This window comes from Colias croceus, chromosome 23 (assembly GCF_905220415.1).
Source record: "Colias croceus chromosome 23, ilColCroc2.1".
Classification (NCBI taxonomy): Eukaryota; Metazoa; Arthropoda; class Insecta; order Lepidoptera; family Pieridae; genus Colias; species Colias croceus.
Window position 1 is genome coordinate 4,180,086 of NC_059559.1, and position 18,840 is coordinate 4,198,925.

The following is an 18,840-nucleotide window of genomic DNA, read 5'->3' on the forward strand; positions in this document are numbered from 1 at the left end:
TTCTTAAAATCTACACTCGTTAATATAAACATAAGAACACTAAAGCCTCACTACAAAGTTAATAGTAAATCACGAAATGAAAAAACTATTTATTTATCTTCTTCTTATATATAAAAATGAATCACAAAATGTGTTGGTAAGCGCATAACTCGAGAACGGCTGAACCGATTTCGATAATTCTTTTTTTATTATATTTCTTGAAGTACGAGGATGGATCTTATGTAGAGAAAACGTAAACATGTACCACGGGCGAAGCCGGGGCGGACCGCTAGTTAAACTATAAATGAAAAAAATCAAAAAATCAATTCTATTGACTTCAGATTTTGCGTAAATGAAATTGGAGTTTATTTTACACACATCGATGATTTACTTACGTTAGAAGCGAATTATATTGTTATGTTCGTTCATATTTAGGATATTTTCTTACGCTAAATTACAATTGTATTTGATCAAATATATGCCTAATGTTTTCATTAATAGCAGGCGAGTATGTATTAATGGTGATATTATTTTGATCATAAAACGTGACATCCAGTGTCTGGCAGGTGCATGACTAATGACGAATTTATGTTTGTAGGTGTCCGAACGATTACAATCGAACGGAGAAAAACGGAACCTCTTTTGGATTTGAAGATATTGCGTCGTGGAGTTAAATTGAATGAGGCTAAGAAAAATCAGCAGAACTTGAAGAATATTTTACTATATTCCAACGCTAATCCAATTAGGAACAAAGACAGTCTCGGATATGGTTGTGCGTTTTGCCCAGAACAGTTTCCTGATACAACAGATCTCAAGAAACACTTTTTAAATGAGCATAACAGCGATAGACTCATAAAATTCATGTCTACAAGGCTGTTTGAACAGGTCGTCAAACTGGATATCACGTTTTTGAACTGCGCTCTGTGTGATAAAGAAATTCCTCAATTAGACGACTTAATGATCCATCTGAAATCTGAGCACGGGAAAGATATACATACCGATATCAAAACTCCGATTGTACCGTTTAAATTCGATTCGCCAGAACTACGTTGCGCTGTGTGCTTGGCTGAGTACACGACGTTCAAGCTTCTGCAGGAGCATATGAATTCCCACTTTGGCAATCACATTTGTAATGTATGTGGCCGATGCTATATGACGTCTAGGCTCCTCGTTGGTCACATGAAGCGCCACAATACGGGTGACTTCAAATGCGATCAATGCGATAAAGTGTTTTCCAATCAGGAGAAACTACGGGACCACCAAAGGCGGACACATCTCGGGCTAGGGAAAAGGAACAAATGTCAAATATGCAATGAGCGGTTTCTGGATTATTGGAAGAAAATCGACCATATGATTAAAGAGCACGGCGCACCGCCGGTTATCCTGAAGTGTCAAGCGTGTGAGAGAACTTTCCAGAACCAGAGAGCGTTGTCGAGGCATACGAAGAAAGATCACCTCTTGGAGCGACGTCATAAGTGTGAAGAGTGTGATATGAGGTTTTTTAGTAAAGGTGGATTGCAGCGGCATATGGCAAAGCACACTGGAATAAGACAGTTTCAGTGTGATGTGTGTTTCAAAGCGTATGGCAGGAAGAATACGTTGAGGGAACATATGAGGATACACGCGGATGATAGACGATTTGCATGCAATCATTGTGGACAAGCGTTTGTCCAAAAATGTAGTTGGCGTAGTCACATGAGGTCGAAGCATGGTGAAGAAGTATAGTTAGAACAGCTCACTTAGATATAGCTTTAAGGATTTTAATTTAATAAATAGGTAAAATATTTAATTGCAAATAAATGCTTAATACGTTTTCGGTCTTTTATTATACGTTTTTTTTGTCCTTTTGATTACGGCATTTACAAATATGAAATTAAACTTAAATTGACTCTATTAAGTATTTATTTTAAACTATTAGATTTTAACAAAAACATAAATCCATTCATAATTTATAATTATCAATTGACGGGATACCTTATGCGTAAACCTCTCTCTTTGAATGTACAAGTGTACGCACAAAGTGTCCCATGAAGGATGACATACCTATACATATAAAAACCTATATTAGCTGAATCTGTTTCCACCAGTGCTATGTTATGTGCATCAATAAATACGACTGGTGGATATTCAACACATTTACAGCAAAGTAGCATAGCTTCTGGTGAAAAGCAGCCAGGCTGTTGCGATTGTCCCTACACTACAAAGGTAGAAGCTATATATTATATTTAATGAGACAGGAGACACTTATATAACTGATAAAGCTAGGAAGCAAATGACTTTCTTCAATAATTCATACAACAAAGTTAAAGAATGAAATATAAAGGAAACCGTTGTCAACACTTATTTTTACTAATGCCTAAAAGTCACCTTAAAGATTTTACTTTAGACTTAATGAATAATTATGTTCCTAGTTAGTAATAATAGTTCCTTATCGTGCGTTGCGAAAGGGGGCTGGAAATGGAATTATGACGAAAAGTTATAACAACACTTTTGATTTAGTTATTAGCCATGCGGCTTGCGCATGTTTGTCTGTGTCTCTCTCTCTTATAGAAAGAATTTTAGTAACTTCCTTCCATGCGGGTGTCCCTTGACACATCTGATGTTTTTTGTTTATAGCTATCGAATTAACTTGAATCTACCTTGTAGTAAATTTCAAGTAAATTTTACTAAAATTTCAAGTTTTAGTGTTTCATAAAACATTCAGTTTTTCCTGTACGTAGAAAGCATGTAATTTTCGTGTAAGTAGTACCTATTCGTGTTTATGCTTAAGAATCGACAACGGAATGATGAGAATATTTGTTGTAGGTCGCGCCGGGAGAAAGAAGATTATTACTATAAACGTTAAAAAAAAGGACGAAAACGAGTCTGACACGAAAAATAATTTTGAATTCAAAATACAAAGTGAAATTGCAAAACATAAATATAATATAAAAGAGATATTACTCAATTCTAACGCGACTCCAATTCGAAGTAAAATCGGCACTGGGTACACCTGTTGTTTCTGCTCAAATCACTACCCAGACCCGAAAGATCTCAAGTACCACACCTTAAATGATCACGACGATGAAGCAAAGTCTAAGTTCATGAAAGGCACTCATATGCATTCCTATTTCGTTAAGCTGGACATAACTGATCTCAAGTGTAAATGTGGTAAAAGTTATGAATCTGTAGAAACGCTTACAGAACACCTCAAGGATGCACATAAAGTCAAGATATACACACAAATAAAGAGTCACATACTCCCGTTCAAGTTTACAAGCCAAGCCCTCACTTGCTGCATATGCTTCAATATATTTAATACGTTCAAAGCGCTCCAAGAACACATGAACGTTCATTATAGAAACTTCATATGCGAAGTGTGTGACGCTGGTTTCGTGAATAAGAACATTCTATTGAGACACCAAGACGCTCACAAAACTGGCACGTTCTCCTGTGAAGAGTGTAAGAAAACGTTTGACACGGCGCGAAAGAAACAACTCCACGATCGTTCGAAACATCGCGGAGTTTATTTGCCACACAAATGTGCGTACTGCGATGAGAGATTTAATGAGGTGTGGAAGAAAGTCCTGCATGTGACCAGGGTTCACGATATAAAAATACCCGAGATTAAATGCCAGGCTTGCGATAAAAGCTTTATCTCAAAATATTTGTGGAGATTGCATATCAGCAGAGTACATCTAATGCACAAACCGTTTAAATGCACGAACTGTGAAATGCAGTTTTACGGGAAAAAGGAATTGGCCTGTCACATGATAAAACACACAGGAACTAGAGATTTTCAGTGCGATGTCTGCCTGAAGTGTTATTCGCGGCAGAAGACGTTAAGGGAACATAAGAAACGGATGCATTCTTAATTTAAGATATATTTAAATGTTATAAAATATATTAAATTCTAATTCTAATATTTAAGTATATAAATGTCTATTTATGTGCAACTAGCTTCCGCCCGCGACTCCGTCCGCGCGGATGTCGGTCTTCGCGTGGATGGTTTATTTCTCCATTTTGGGTAACTCTGACAATGACATCTTATAAATTTCTATTGGACCCAATTCCCAAATACGGCTAGGCCTATAATAATACGCAACGTGTGATCGCGGTTCTACAGAACAACGTCTATGGATAAAACTGAAAAATTAAAATAATTTTTTTTCTACGTATTTTTCCAGGATTAAATGTATCCTATTTTACGCCCAGGATAATAAGGTATAGTTATACCAAGTTTCATCGAAATCGAACCGTTAGTTTTCACGTGATGCGTTCACATACAGACAGACAAAAATTTTTTAAATCACATATTTGGGTTTGGTATCGATCCAGTAACACCCCCTGGTAATTATTTTTTCAATATTTTCAATGTATAGAATGGACCCTTCTACAGATTTATTATATGTAGGTAATAGATATGACAAATTGTGAATTTGTTTCAGAATAATTAAATGTTTGTTGAGTCATAAGGAGTATCAATCTACCTTTAGTTAAATATTACGACGTATCTTACATAATCCAAAAAAAATAGGCAATATTGAGCGTCTTGAATATTACAAATATCAAATCTATTTTTACATTTTTTTTTTAAATATATAATGCTACAAAAAAGAACTCCCAAGATACACAGTAGAACGTACTGGCATTCTGCACATGGCTTCACCTGCTTTGTCTTAAACTTGACAAATTATTTACTTAAACCTTCCTTTTGTATCATTCTATCGATTGAAAAAAAAACCATCGAGTAATAGTTGAGGGACCGAGTCAAAACTAATATTTCGATAATAGAACATTCTCTGATGCATCGCATCATGAGCCGTGCAATATGTTGTGTACGTTTAAAGATTTAAGCTATAGACACACAGATGTCGGAAAGCGACTTTGTTTTATACTAAGTACCTAGTGATAGTGTGTTCTTGTGTGAATCTCAAACCTAAAGTTAAATTAGCTGAAAATCAATGCTATCCATACGTTAGCTTGCCACGTCATTCAATAAAGAACCACGCCAAAATGTAAGAACTAAGTAATATCTTAAAATTCTTTAATATACGAGTATTAAAATATTTCGCACACCATTATCATAAAAGTAAAGTGTAAAAGTGTTGGAAAGTGCCCAATGATAACATGAAAAATTTCATTTTAGGTCCCATTTGGCCAACAAAGAAAGTGTTTATCAGAAATCCGCAGCCGTTGAAGAAAGTGAAGAAGGAGACGTTAAAAATAATGCCGAGAGCAACTGTGAATCTATTTCTGAAGACGCGAGCAGAAATAGGGAAACATTTAGACAATATACGACTGATTTTAATAAACTCTAATGCGACGCCGATAAGGTGTCGCGGAGGATTCTCTTATGCGTGCTATTTTTGCATCAATCAGTATCAAAATCCGGATGAACTGAAAAGACATACGCTAACATCACACGACAACACTGCCAAACAAGTTTTCATGAAGGGTGCTACATTGGTCAATTATATGGTCAAATTGGATATAACAGGACTTAAATGCAATCTATGTGGTAAAGATGTTCCAGAATTAGACGACTTTACAAGACATTTGACTTCAGACCACGTGATGAAGTACCACTCAGACATAAAAAGCCATATAGTGCCGTTCAGATTTGAGAACAAGGATTTCAGATGCGTGACTTGCCACAATAGATTTAACAATTTCAAAACTCTTATCGAACATATGAACGCCCACTATAATAATTTTGTCTGTGATGTTTGTGGCGCTGGTTTTGTAAATAAGAGGACGTTACAAACGCACGGTTATAGACACAAAAAGGGAACCTTCAATTGCTCGTTTTGTACCAAAGTATTTGATACGAGTATTAAGAAGCGAGATCATGAGAGAGGGGTTCATATACTCAGGAACAAGAGGAGCAAATGCGGTTACTGTGGGGAGAAGTTCACGGATTATACAAAGAAGAATGACCACGAGGTCAAAGTCCATGGAGCGACGCCGATAGTGTTGCAATGTCAAGCCTGTGATAAGACGTTTGGCAATCAAAGATCTCTCACGATGCATACGAAATCGTACCATCTGCTTCAAAGGAAGAAGTCGGAGAAGAATGTATAGTGCCATGAAAAATGAATTATTCTACGACTAGCTTACCGCCCGTGGCTCCGCATGCTTTGTCTAAAACCTAATAAATTATATACTACAACCTTCCTCTTGAGTCACTCTATCTATTAAAAAACTGCATCAAAATCCGTTCCGTAGTTTTAAAGATTTAAGCATGCAAAGGGCTGTCCCTTGCGACATTGTTTCCCTGAAAGCGACATTGTTTTAGTGTAGTGATAGAGCATTGTCACTGCCATGCGATACCTACGGTACTTAATTAAGTTATTTTGCAATTAAATTAATTGAATAAATGATTTTAAAAGATTATTGTCTACTAGAGGTCCGCCCCCGCTTCGCCCGTGGTACATATTTCGCAATAAAAAGTAGCCTATGTCCTTTCTCGGGTATCAAAATATCTCCATACCAAATTCAAATCGGTTCAGTAGTTTAGGCGTGATTGAGTAACAGACAGACAGACAGAGTTACTTTCGCATTTATAATACTAGTAAGGATTATATCTTCACACAAGAGCACAGCTAGTTTTCATGGTGTTCTTTCTTTTTCTATAATTATTTAAATGCCTCTTAATGATTAGTAGATTTACATCAAAATAAGCCTATTTTCAAGAATCCACTATCATTATTGACGATCTTGACGACGCGGTTGGCGCAGTGGTAAAGTAACTGCCTACTGAGCCGACGGTCCCGGGTTCGATCCCCGGTCAGGGCAAATATTTGTGTGATGAACTCAATTATTTGTTCTTGGGTCTGGGTGTTATTATCTATATATGTATTTATTAAAAGGCGTAGTACACAGCAATGTTTTCGCAACTGTTTCGCAATGCGTCTGTGTAATGGCCATTTCGCAGTTCCTTGCGAAACTATACTGACAAGGACGCAACTATTTCATCTATCTATGTGCTAGAGTGAGACATATCATATGCGAAATCCTGCCATAGTACTGACAGATTTTTCGATGTTTCGCTGCCGCACGCGAACGCGTCGGTGTACTAAAGGCGTTAATATTATATTTATCGTCGCCTAGTACTCACAACACAAGCCTTAATTGAGCTTACTGTGGGACTAGGTCGATTTGTGTAATAATGTCCTATAATATTTATTTATTTATTTATTTATTATGATATATTGTTTGACAAAACATATTAGGTACTTTTTTTTAAAAACTATACAATACTAATATTTTTATGAACTTGTTGAATATTTATCTCTACTTAGAAACCGTTATACAACTTCTCAAATATAAATATTGATTAGTACCTGTTAATAAAATTTACCTGTCTTCTAAACAAGATCGTGTCTTAATGTATAAAAATATTCTAGGAAAAATAATATAAGTACGAATTCGAAATGTAATGATATAAAAATAACAAATGTAATCCGATACTGTATCGACTGAAATTAATTGCATAAATTTTGCCCTAGGTAACCCAACCGGCCTTAGCGACGCGAAAGCCACTAACGTGCTAAGTAAAACACGCGACACCGATTCGTTGTAAAATCGGAATCGGTTATGCCTGTTGTTTCTTCATCAAACAGTTCCCCGATCCAGCCGATCTAAAGACACACACTTTAGAAACACATTTAAGTGCTGGCGATGTAAATAATAATAATATATAATATATATAAATCTCGTGTCACAATGTTTGTCCTCAATGGACTCCTAAACCACTTAACCGATTATAATAAAATTCGCACACCATGTGCAGTTCGATCCAACTTGAAAGATAGGATAGTTTAAATCTCAAATCGTTTTAAAGAAAGCGGGCGAAGCCGCGGGCGGTAAGCTAGTAATAATATAAAAAGAATAACTGGTCGAGGAAGGAATATGCTTTGCGTCAAGTTAGATGTCACAGCACTCAAATGCAAATTGTGCGGCAATCAAATAAAATCTTTCGATGCAATGCTTGAACATCTCATAGACCACCGCAGAGACGGAGTCAATTTATAACATCTATATACATAAATATGTATATTTAATTAACTATGCAGCAGATGTGGTTTTTTTAATAACAAATGAATGGAATATAACCTTTTTTGTTTTAGTAATACATTGGTTTTTAATACAATGTTCCATCCTGTATATAAATATTTTTCTACGCTTATTAACCGCACTATAGAAGCGTCTTAAAAATTAGTATTATTATTAAAAATATAAATGAAACTAAAAAGTAGTAACTACTTACGTTCTTTAAGTGAAAAATATTATTTATTTTATGAATAAAATAAATAAAATAAAAAATAAATATTACCAGCCAAAGTTATTAAATATTATTAAGTATATTGTAAAATTGTGATGTAACAATAGATTTATTTTAATTTTAAATAGCTTTTATTTCATAATTGTATTTAAATTATCAGTGAGTACGAAGCGAATGGAAAAGCCCAGGAGACTAATTCACAATTTTCACCCATAGGTAAAATGGAAAGCAGCATGAAGATACAGAGAGAAGACCAAGAAAACGATACTGTAAATGTGCATTTGTATTCGAGAACAAAGATGAATATTGCTGAAATTTTGAGGTGCACCAACGCTACCGCAATCCGATGCAGGGGTGGCATAGGCTACCGATGCTGCTTGTGCACTGAAGAATTTGTCAACCCTGCCGATCTCAAGCAACACTCAATAGACCATTACGCAGATACTGACATCTTCACCAATAAAATACTAAGGAAAATAGTAGGTACTGAGCAGAGCAAAATGTGCGTGAAATTGGATATAACCTCGCTTAAGTGCAATATATGTGGCGCAGCTATTCACACACTGGAAGATCTGTTCCAGCATTTGGTGGAGGAACACAAACGGTGTATTTACATGAATATAAAAAACCACATATTACCCTTCAAATTTGATTCAGAAAAGTTGCGCTGCTGCATTTGCTCGAAGGAGTACAATTCGTTCAAAGCCTTATTGGAACACATGAATACGCATAGCACCAACTATGTATGCAACATCTGCTCTGCTACGTTTGTGAATAAAGGGAAGTTGCAGATTCACCAGTTGACTCACGCGGTCGGTGAATTCAAGTGCCGGTTTTGTCCCAAGATATTGGACACAGTAGTGAAACAGTCGTGCCACGAACGGAGTGCCCACAAGAGCCTTAATGCGGTCAGCAAATGCGGGTACTGTAGCCAGAAGTTCAACAACCACTATCGTAGAGAGGTGCACATGTACGAAGCTCACGGCGTTCCAATGACGAAAGTCGAGAGAGCCACGTGCAAGATTTGTGCCCGAGAGTTCTGGTCAAAGAACTCGTTGAACTCGCACCTCCGAAGGGTCCACCTTCTAGAGAAAACGCACAAGTGTGAATTCTGCGATATGGAGTTCTTTGGTTCGAACCAATTGAAGAACCATATACTGAAGCATACGGGCGAGAAGAGGTTCAAATGTGACGTGTGTTCGAAGTCGTATGCGCGGAAGTATACCTTAAGGGAGCATATGAGGATACATGAGAACGATAGGCGGTTTAAGTGCGAGCATTGTGGTCAGTCGTTTGTACAGAAGTGCAGTTGGCGGGGACACATGCGAGCGAAGCATGGGGAGGATGTGTAGTTAGTAGTAGTAATAGTAGTGGGAGGATGTTTAGTGTAAGATCTATTTTCAAAGACTGTGCCAATAAGGTGGTAACAAATGTTTATAATGTATGTTTTTGTGTTTAATTTACTTAGTATAACATTAGAACTCATATTCATATATGGTTACATGCACATGAACTATGGTTTTATTTATATAAGGTTTGTATGAATACTCTCCCAAGAAATAAAAGAGCGATCTGGAAATGTTACTCTCAACGCGCCTAAAGAAGCTTCACTTCAAAAAGGTTTGTTGCATAGATTGTAAGTAGTTAGAATAAATACAAGTATTTTTTACTGCGGGCTAAAATTGTCTAATTGCAAGTCCCAGATAGTTATTAACTTATTAGTTATTACCAATTCTATCCATAACAATTTCATATAAACAATAGTTAATGGCGGCTTATATTAATTGGTTTATTTATAGTTTTTATTGTAAATCAGAAGACCATTAAGTATAGATAGATTTTAAGACAATCAATACATAAGCAACCTTATACAGTAGGTTTTAATTTTTGGTTAAAATTGTACAGGCAATAGAGACCAATATTTAAGTTATAGTAGTATTAGTATGATTAGGTACCGAATTTCTATTAATAAAAATGTGTGACGCTAAGAACAGCCAATTAATAAATGTTTTATATACTACTAGCTTTCCGCCCGCGGCTTCGCCCGCGTTTTCAAAGAAAACCCGCATAGTTCCCGTTCCCGTTCCCGTGGGATTTCCGGGATAAAACCTATCCTATGTCCTTTCTCGGGTATCAAAATATCTCTATACCAAATTTCATGCAAATTGGTTCAGTAGTTAAGGCGTGATTGAGTAACAGACAGACAGACAGACAGAGTTACTTTCGCATTTATAATATTAGTATGGATTTAATTCGGTTCGGCATTGAAATTATTTACGTTCTTTTTTTTCTGTATATTTCTAGTCCAGGAAACCTGGATTATTTCCATAATTAATTACTATGAAGATAATAAATAATACATAATAATATGTAAGTATATTATCTGTAATGAAATTGAACGGTATTAGTATAAATATCGACAGTAGTTTTATTTATTAACAACTAGCGGTCCGCCCCGGCTTCGCCCGTGGTACATGTTTACGTTTTCTCTCCATAAGAACCATCCTCATATTTCAAGGAATATTATTAAAAAAAGAATTAACGAAATCGGTTTAGCCGGTCTCGAGTTATTAGGTATATTATAAAAGATTGAATGTACCACAACAAATATATTATATGTAATTTCAAATATTCAAATAAGGCAAGCTTATCAGCGATCTCTAAGAGTTCTAACACACGAACGGCAAGTTGTGAACGGCAGAGGCTACTTCAGCCGTCCCCACCAGTCACGTCAGTCGTCGTCACGTTGGCGGCAGCAGTCAATACGTCGACGGCAGCCTTCGACATATTATTAACTGCTAGAACTATAAGCTTATTCTGTTACAATTAGTCAATAATAATATGAGGATTGAGTTTGGTAGGTATAGAATAGAATAGAAAACACTTTAATGTACAATGCAAATAATATTCCTACCTATATGTACCTAGTAAATTAATAAAATCAAAGACGATTTTTTATAATTACAATTACAATTTTTATTTAGCTTGTGATTTGTGAAAAAAATTAAGTTCGCATTTATAATAAGAAAATAAGTAAAGATGTAAATTTTCTGTCTCGGAAACTAATACAGACTTTTTATTCTTAGGTAATATTGAATCCAGCGTAGACCACAAGATAGAAAAAGCAGAATTTAAAGATACACCAATCAGGAACGACGTTTACAAAAAGACGAAAAGGAACATATCAGAGATTTTAAAGTGCACCAACGCTACCCCCATACGATGTAGAGGTGGTATAGGATACATGTGCTGTTTCTGCAGGGAACAGTACCTAAATCCAGCAGACTTGAAAATACATACACTAGAACACTATTCTGACATAGAAGTCTTCAGTTATAAAATTCTCAAGAACATCATGGGCATTGACCAATATAGACTATGTATAAAGTTGGACATCACGGCTTTAACTTGTAACTTATGTGCCACAAGTATAGATTCACTAGAAGACCTCTTTAACCATCTGATAGAAGCACACGATAGAATAATACACAAGAATATCAAAAACCACATAGTACCGTTCAAGTTTGTGACGGAAGATATAACGTGCTGTATATGCTCCAAGACATTTAATTCCTTCAAAGCTCTTCTAGAACATATGAATACGCATAGCAAGAATTTCGTTTGCAACATCTGTTGCGCGACGTTTGTCAATAAAGCCAAGATTACTGGCCACGAATTGACTCATGTTATCAGCGAATTTAAATGCAGCTATTGCCCGAAAGTGCTGAACACGAAAATGAAAAAAGCATGCCATGAAAACAGCGCGCACAAAAACGTGAACAAAATTAGTAAATGCGGGTACTGTAACGAAAAGTTTAGCAGCCATAAGCGTAAGGAGATGCATCTATTCGAAATGCATGGGATTCCGCTGCCCAAAATAGAGAGGGCCACTTGCAAGATATGTATTCGTGAATTCCAGAATAAGGACTCTTTGAACAGGCACTTAAGGCGCATACATTTGCTGGAGAAGTCACATAAGTGTGAGTATTGTGAAAAGGAGTTCTTCGCCTTAAACGAACTAAATAACCATCTAGTGAAGCATACAGGGGGCAGGAACTTTCAGTGTCATCTTTGTTTGAGGGCGTATAAGAGGAAGAAAACGCTCACGGCTCATATGCACACGCACGCGGATGAAGTTTAGTTCCTCAATTATTAAATAATCTTGATTTGAACTTTAAAAAAACCATAAATAATAATAATGTTAAATCTAAATTAAAATTGCATTTTGTAAACAACCTGTATAATGTGGCATAATTATTGTATCTAACTTGTCGCGAGCACACGAGCACGCTGTGCATTGAATTTTGTCGTGGATGGATTGCTTTGCATGCCGGACAAATCTTCGTGGTTTTTGGCATGTTCAATTATAATGTATTTTTTCTTTTATTGATAAATAAATTAAAAAAAAAAAAAAAAAAGTACGCTTCAAGCTTCAAGTGTGATCTGTGCGATCTGGCGTATCTGCAGAGGACCACGTGGTGCACGCACATGCTTACAAAACATGACATTGAAGTATAAGCCAAGGTTGAGACCGATGTCTAATTGGCCCTCTACAACATGGGCAGCGTTGGCCCAACAAATGATCATCGATGTTTCCCGCCAATACGGCGATAATGAATAAACATCTACAATAACGGCCGATCATAGACATTTTGCTCTCTCTACACTATCGTGATTGCCTCTACTCGCCCAACGCTGAGAAGAGAGCCCATAACTAAACAATAATACTGAATCTCCAAATGTTTTGCTAAACTTAAAAATAGAACGCCTGGACCAATTTGACATTTTTTTAACGATTTTGTTAAGGTACAAGGAAGGTACTCATGGAGAGAAAACGAAAAACGAAAGAGCAGAACTACGACTACCTACTAGTTTCAAATATAAATAAAGACTTCCCAATGGACTTCTAACGCGATTTACTCGCGTAAAATCAAACAAGAAAATACTAAATAAAGATGTTTTGTGTTAATAATTGTTAAATTGAATACTGTAATGTTATAGTAATAATAGGTAAAGTATAGGTACTTAACATGTATACTAAAGGGTGTTTCAGAATGTTTTTCTTTTTTTAATATGAAATAAAAATAAGAACATTTAGTTTAAACTAGTTTTATTTAGCATCAAATTAAAGGGCAATTCATGAATTTTATTTATGAAAGACGATCGTTTGCAAATGCGCCCCATTAGCTTGTTCACACTCGTTTAGTCTAGAGTTAGAATTTTGAATCACTCGCTGGAACATTGCTCTTGGATTAGCGTTGATTTCTTCAGCGATTCTTTGCTTCAAAGCATTCAAGTTGGGTGGCAATGGGTTGTTAACTTTTCATTTTAGATAGTCCCACAGAAAAAAATCAGCAGGTGTTAAACCTGGGCTTCTTGGTGGCCAAGAGATGTCTCCTCCTGAATTTCATTGTCCTGCAGAATTCGACTCGTTTAGCGGGATTATCGGGCTTCATTTCTCGAATAATAACAATTTTATAAGGGCGAAAATGCAAATCTTGGGAAACAATGCGATGTACCGTGGATTTGTTAAAATTTAAGGAAGTTGCGCGCAATCGCAGTGTCTGTTGCGCGTCGTCCATAACAGACTGGCGAACGCGGTCGACGTTCATGCTCGTTCTCAATGTTCTTTTGCGCCCCGTTGATTTATCCTCATTGTGTTCCCAGTCTCTTCAAACTTACGCACCCAATGCTTGATCAAATTAGCACTTGCCACATTTCGTAATGTTGCTAAATTGAAATGAGACCTATAGAGACGTCGAACAATAGTGTACAAATCGTTGTTTTTATAAAACGCTCGCACGCAAAAATCGCGCTGCAATCCCATGTAATTACTCATCACTATTATACTACAGAAACCTGCCAAGCATTTGAGACCTCTCCCCTCCCCCCACTATCAGTGGTTGACGCATAACGGTCAGTTGAAAAACGAAATACATTCTGAGACACCCTATAGGTAACGCTCGAAATAAAACACAGTATTCTGTATTTGATACATTTTTACACGAAGACAATTCCATTGTTAAGCTCCTAATGGGAGGTAAAGTGTGAATAAAATTTTCAATTATGTTTGTTTGTTTCCTTTAAACTGTTAAAAAACGAAGCGTGTGTGCCGAGCACATGTGCAGTAGTAAAATTTCTTTGACAAGATTCAAAGATATACCAAAATCGTCGCCTTACTCCATGACGTGACGGTATTGTCATGATGCGACCTTGAAATAATACTCTAAACGCGCTTAAAGAAGTTTCCCTTTGAGAACTATAGGTACCTAGTAGAAATAGATGTAGTACTAGAATATCTTACTATATAATATTTTTAGAAATAACACGTGGGGGCCGCGGCCGGATTAAATATTACTTTGAATGTAATAAGAATGTACTGTGATTCTACACAACTGCCTAATTGATGTAATCAGTGGATAACAAATCACAGCAAGCAACGATTATTAACAAAGTGAGGGTAGTTGGGTCAAACGTCGTATAAACAACGTCTGAGCACCATGGCACGATCCGTACGAACGCGCCACGATTCAAAGGAAGGCGGCATTTTATAGTATTCGACAGCTAAGCATGTTCTGACAGGAAATAGTGACAACTATATTGTGAATAATTCATCCACAAAAATATTAAATCAAAAGTTACGTCAAACAATATATACCTCTAAGATATACCTATATATATTTTTTATTTCTCTTGTACAGAAAGAATTTTCTCAGTTACACAATACATAATAATAAATGTAAACTTTCTGCTTCGGAAACTAATACAGACTTTTTATTCTTAGGTAATATTGAATCCAGCGTAGACCACAAGATAGAAAAGGCAGAATTTAAAGATACACCAACCAGGAACGACGTTTACAAAAAGACGAAAAGGAACATATCAGAGATTTTAAAGTGCACCAACGCTACCCCCATACGATGTAGAGGTGGTATAGGATACATGTGCTGTTTCTGCAGGGAACAGTACCCAGATCCAGCAGACTTGAAAATACATACTCTAGAGCACTATTCTGACATAGAAGTCTTCAGTAATAAAATTCTCAAGACCATCATGGGCATTGCTGAACATAGACTATGTATAAAGTTGGACATCACAGCTCTAACTTGTAACTTATGCGACGCAACTATAGATTCACTAGAAGAGCTCTTCGACCATCTTATAGAAGCACACGATAGAATAATCCACAAGGACATCAAAAACCACATAGTACCATTCAAGTTTGAGACAGAAGATATAACGTGCTGTATATGCTCCAAGACATTTAATTCCTTCAAAGCTCTTCTAGAACATATGAATACGCATAGCAAGAATTTCGTTTGCAACATCTGTTGCGCGACGTTTGTCAATAAAGCCAAGATTTCTGTCCACGAATTGACTCATGTTATAAGTGAATTTAAATGTAGTTATTGTCCGAAAGTGCTGGACACGAAACTGAAAAAAGCATGCCATGAAAGCAACGCGCACAAAAATGTCAACAAAATAAGTAAATGCGGGTACTGTAACGAAAAGTTTAGCAGCCATAAGCGTAAGGAAATGCATCTATTCGAAATGCATGGGATACCGCTGCCCAAAATAGAGAGGGTCACTTGCAAGATATGTATACGTGAATTCCTGAATAAGAATGCCTTGAACGCGCACTTAAGGCGCATACATTTACTGGAGAAGTCGCATAAGTGTGAGTATTGTGAAATGGAGTTCTTCGCCTTAAACGAACTAAATAACCATCTAGTGAAGCATACAGGGGGCAGGAACTTTCAGTGTCATCTTTGTTTGAGGGCGTATAAAAGGAAGAAAACGCTCACGGCTCATATGCACACGCACGCGGATGAAGTACGCTTCAAGTGTGATCTGTGCGATTTGACGTATCTGCAGAAGACCACGTGGAGAACGCACATGCGTACAAAACATGAAATTGAAGTATAAGCTAAGGTTACAGTAATAGTTAATACATTTTTATTGTAGGTAAAGCTCGAAATAATTCTCAGTATTTGATACGTTTTTTACACAAAGACAATTCGATTGTTATGGAAGATTAAGAGTTAATAAAGATTTACATTTCTGTTATATTGGTTGTTTGTTTCTTTAGAACTCTCAAAAAATCTGAAGGTACCATTGTTTTTTTTTAAGTGGGGAAATCTTGTATTCTCGGCCCCCGAGGAAGGAGCCGTGGGTTATGTCGGATTCTTACCGACTAAAACGACACTTTAAAGATGGGGCCGCGGGGATTGGTATTCTTCCGTGACCCCCTCGGCGGCAGCCGGTCGCCAAGCCAAGTACCGCATAAGTGTTTTGCCTGTTGTACCACTAAAACCGTGGGTACCTAGTAGAAGTAGACTGTAGGACTAACAATCTAATATTATTTACTAGCTTTTGCCCGCATTGCTCCGCTCCTTTTGGTTAGCGAGATGATAATATATAAGCCTTCCTCGATAAATGGGCTATGTAACACCGAAAGAATTTTTCAAATGGGACCAGTAGTTCCCGAGATGAAGCATATATTTATACGCGAAAATTTGTAAGTATCGATGAAACATTTTTTTTTTACTTCTTAAAGGATGTATTAAATCTTACTTACTTATTATTATAAAAGCGAAAATGTTTGTTTGTTACTCTTTCATGAGAAAATTACTAAACGGATTTTGATGATACTTCGCAGTGATGTAGCTTATGTATCAGAATAACATAAAATAGAGAAGTAAAGCTTTTTTTAAATCCATTATTTGATAGCTAATACACATATAATGTAGTATCATAACATGAGTCGATAAACTGCAGTACAGAGAAATCTTCATACAAGTACCTATTCTTTAATAAATACCTAGTAAACCACACACATCCATCGACACCTTCATTACAGTTAGTACTTTTGTGTTTATAATCCATACTATTCCATACTATAATATTATAAATGCGAAAGTAACTCTGTCTGTCTGCTACTCAATGACGCCTAAACTACTGAACCAATTTGCATGAAATTTGGTATGGAGATATTTTGTTACCCGAGAAAGGACATAGGCTACTTTTTATCCCGGGAAAATGACGCAATCCCGGAATTCCCACGGGAACGGGAACTATGCGGGTTTTTCTTTGACAGCGCGGGCGAAGCCGCGGGCGGAAACCTAGTTAGCCATAACTCTACAAATGTTCGCGGATACATATGTTTCACTGATCGATTTTCTTTACGGACAAGTGATCAGCCCTCTGTGTCCTACCATTCCAAGACATTTGTTTGTCTTCCTCCTCACCGGGAACCCAGGAGTGTCTACCCCCCGGTTCTACGCTCAAGCCTTTAACACACAGCTTTAACAGCTGTACCAAGGAGGCGGTCATTTGCTCAAGGATAATACTAATAAGGGTAAGTAAAGGAATAAATAGAAAAAAATAAACAATTAATTAAAATAAAATAATTCTTGTTTTATTTATCTTCACATAGTTACATTAAAAAAACAATACTTTCCAAATATCAAGCTGAATTGCGAGCACGAAAACTATCTTCAAAGTATTCGTTACGTCCGCGTCATGACGAGAGACGTCATTATTGTCTAAAAATTAGTTCCTTTTACGTACGGCAGGGGCGCTTTTCTAATTCCAATGCTAGCGACGAAAAAAATATTTTGACGATAGTTTACGTGCTCGCACCTCAAGGAGGTTTCCAATTTCCATGTTGTCTTAAAACAATATTAAATCCATTTTAGGAAATTGATGGCGCTAGACGACCTTCTTATATTTAAACCTCTTATTTTTCAACACTAGAATTAATACCTATTGCTTCAAGAACGCATGGTAGCCCCCAGGTACATACGTGGTAGATACCGTAGATACCTCTCATGATTGAAAAGATTGAATTCAATGTGAGTGACAGTGTGTGTACTTTTTTTATATATAGAAAAAAATACTCTCAGATTGGTCTGATCTGCGATCTAATCGAGTTTAAGGTAAAGGCGGGTTACTTCGGGCTAGTGGGGTATTTCGTGTGTTTTGCTTTTCGATTCTAAATTAAGAAATTCTGACAAGATATTTTAAAACTAAACTTTATTGTGTGTTCTATAAACATTACCCTACCAAAAAAACAAAATATCTAATTTTTCACGGCAAAACGGAACGCAACAAAACACACGAAACGACAGTCGGCCTCAAACAGCTGTGATAGCCGCGCGTGCTTACTGAGAGCGTAAGGTCGTACACGAAACTTTATAAGACCCCTACAAGATACAGGTAAGTCTATTTATCAAGATATTAAGTTAATTCTGTTCTGTATTTTGTTGCTATTGATCTTATATCAAGTTCGGGTAGTTTAATAGCATAGATTTCCTAAAATTAGCGAAATTTCGACTGCCGAATTAGCCAGCAGATTATTATTCCTTAGTAGGCTACTTCGTGTTATTCCCGAATTAGCAGTATTTTACTGATTAGTTTATAACGCGTTTGTTGTTCAGATAAACGTTTTATAATAAAACTAACCTAAAAATTAAATAGTAGAATAGTTAATTGTTCGTCCAGGGGAAATTCGGTATATAATTTTGTGAACAGATTTATTACAATATGACATTGAAGTTTCCCTTAACTTGGACGTTCCAGGCAAATTCGTCTCA

General features: G+C 36.4%; 1 protein-coding gene across 1 annotated transcript in view; it reads left to right on the forward strand.

Moving 5' to 3' along the window:
* LOC123702570 overlaps positions 1 to 16,312 on the forward strand; it is a 95,682-nt gene extending 79,370 nt beyond the window's left edge. Inside the window, exons 12-20 of the mRNA XM_045650344.1 lie at positions 578 to 1,703; positions 2,067 to 2,155; positions 2,785 to 3,501; positions 5,108 to 6,041; positions 8,406 to 9,596; positions 9,714 to 9,779; positions 10,887 to 10,975; positions 11,332 to 12,337; positions 16,036 to 16,312. Coding sequence (XP_045506300.1) covers positions 578 to 1,703; positions 2,067 to 2,155; positions 2,785 to 3,501; positions 5,108 to 6,041; positions 8,406 to 9,596; positions 9,714 to 9,779; positions 10,887 to 10,975; positions 11,332 to 12,337; positions 16,036 to 16,171 — 5,354 coding nt within the window. The 3' untranslated portion in view covers positions 16,172 to 16,312. The remainder of the gene's footprint in view (positions 1 to 577; positions 1,704 to 2,066; positions 2,156 to 2,784; positions 3,502 to 5,107; positions 6,042 to 8,405; positions 9,597 to 9,713; positions 9,780 to 10,886; positions 10,976 to 11,331; positions 12,338 to 16,035) is intronic.
* Positions 16,313 to 18,840: the final 2,528 nt, after the last annotated feature.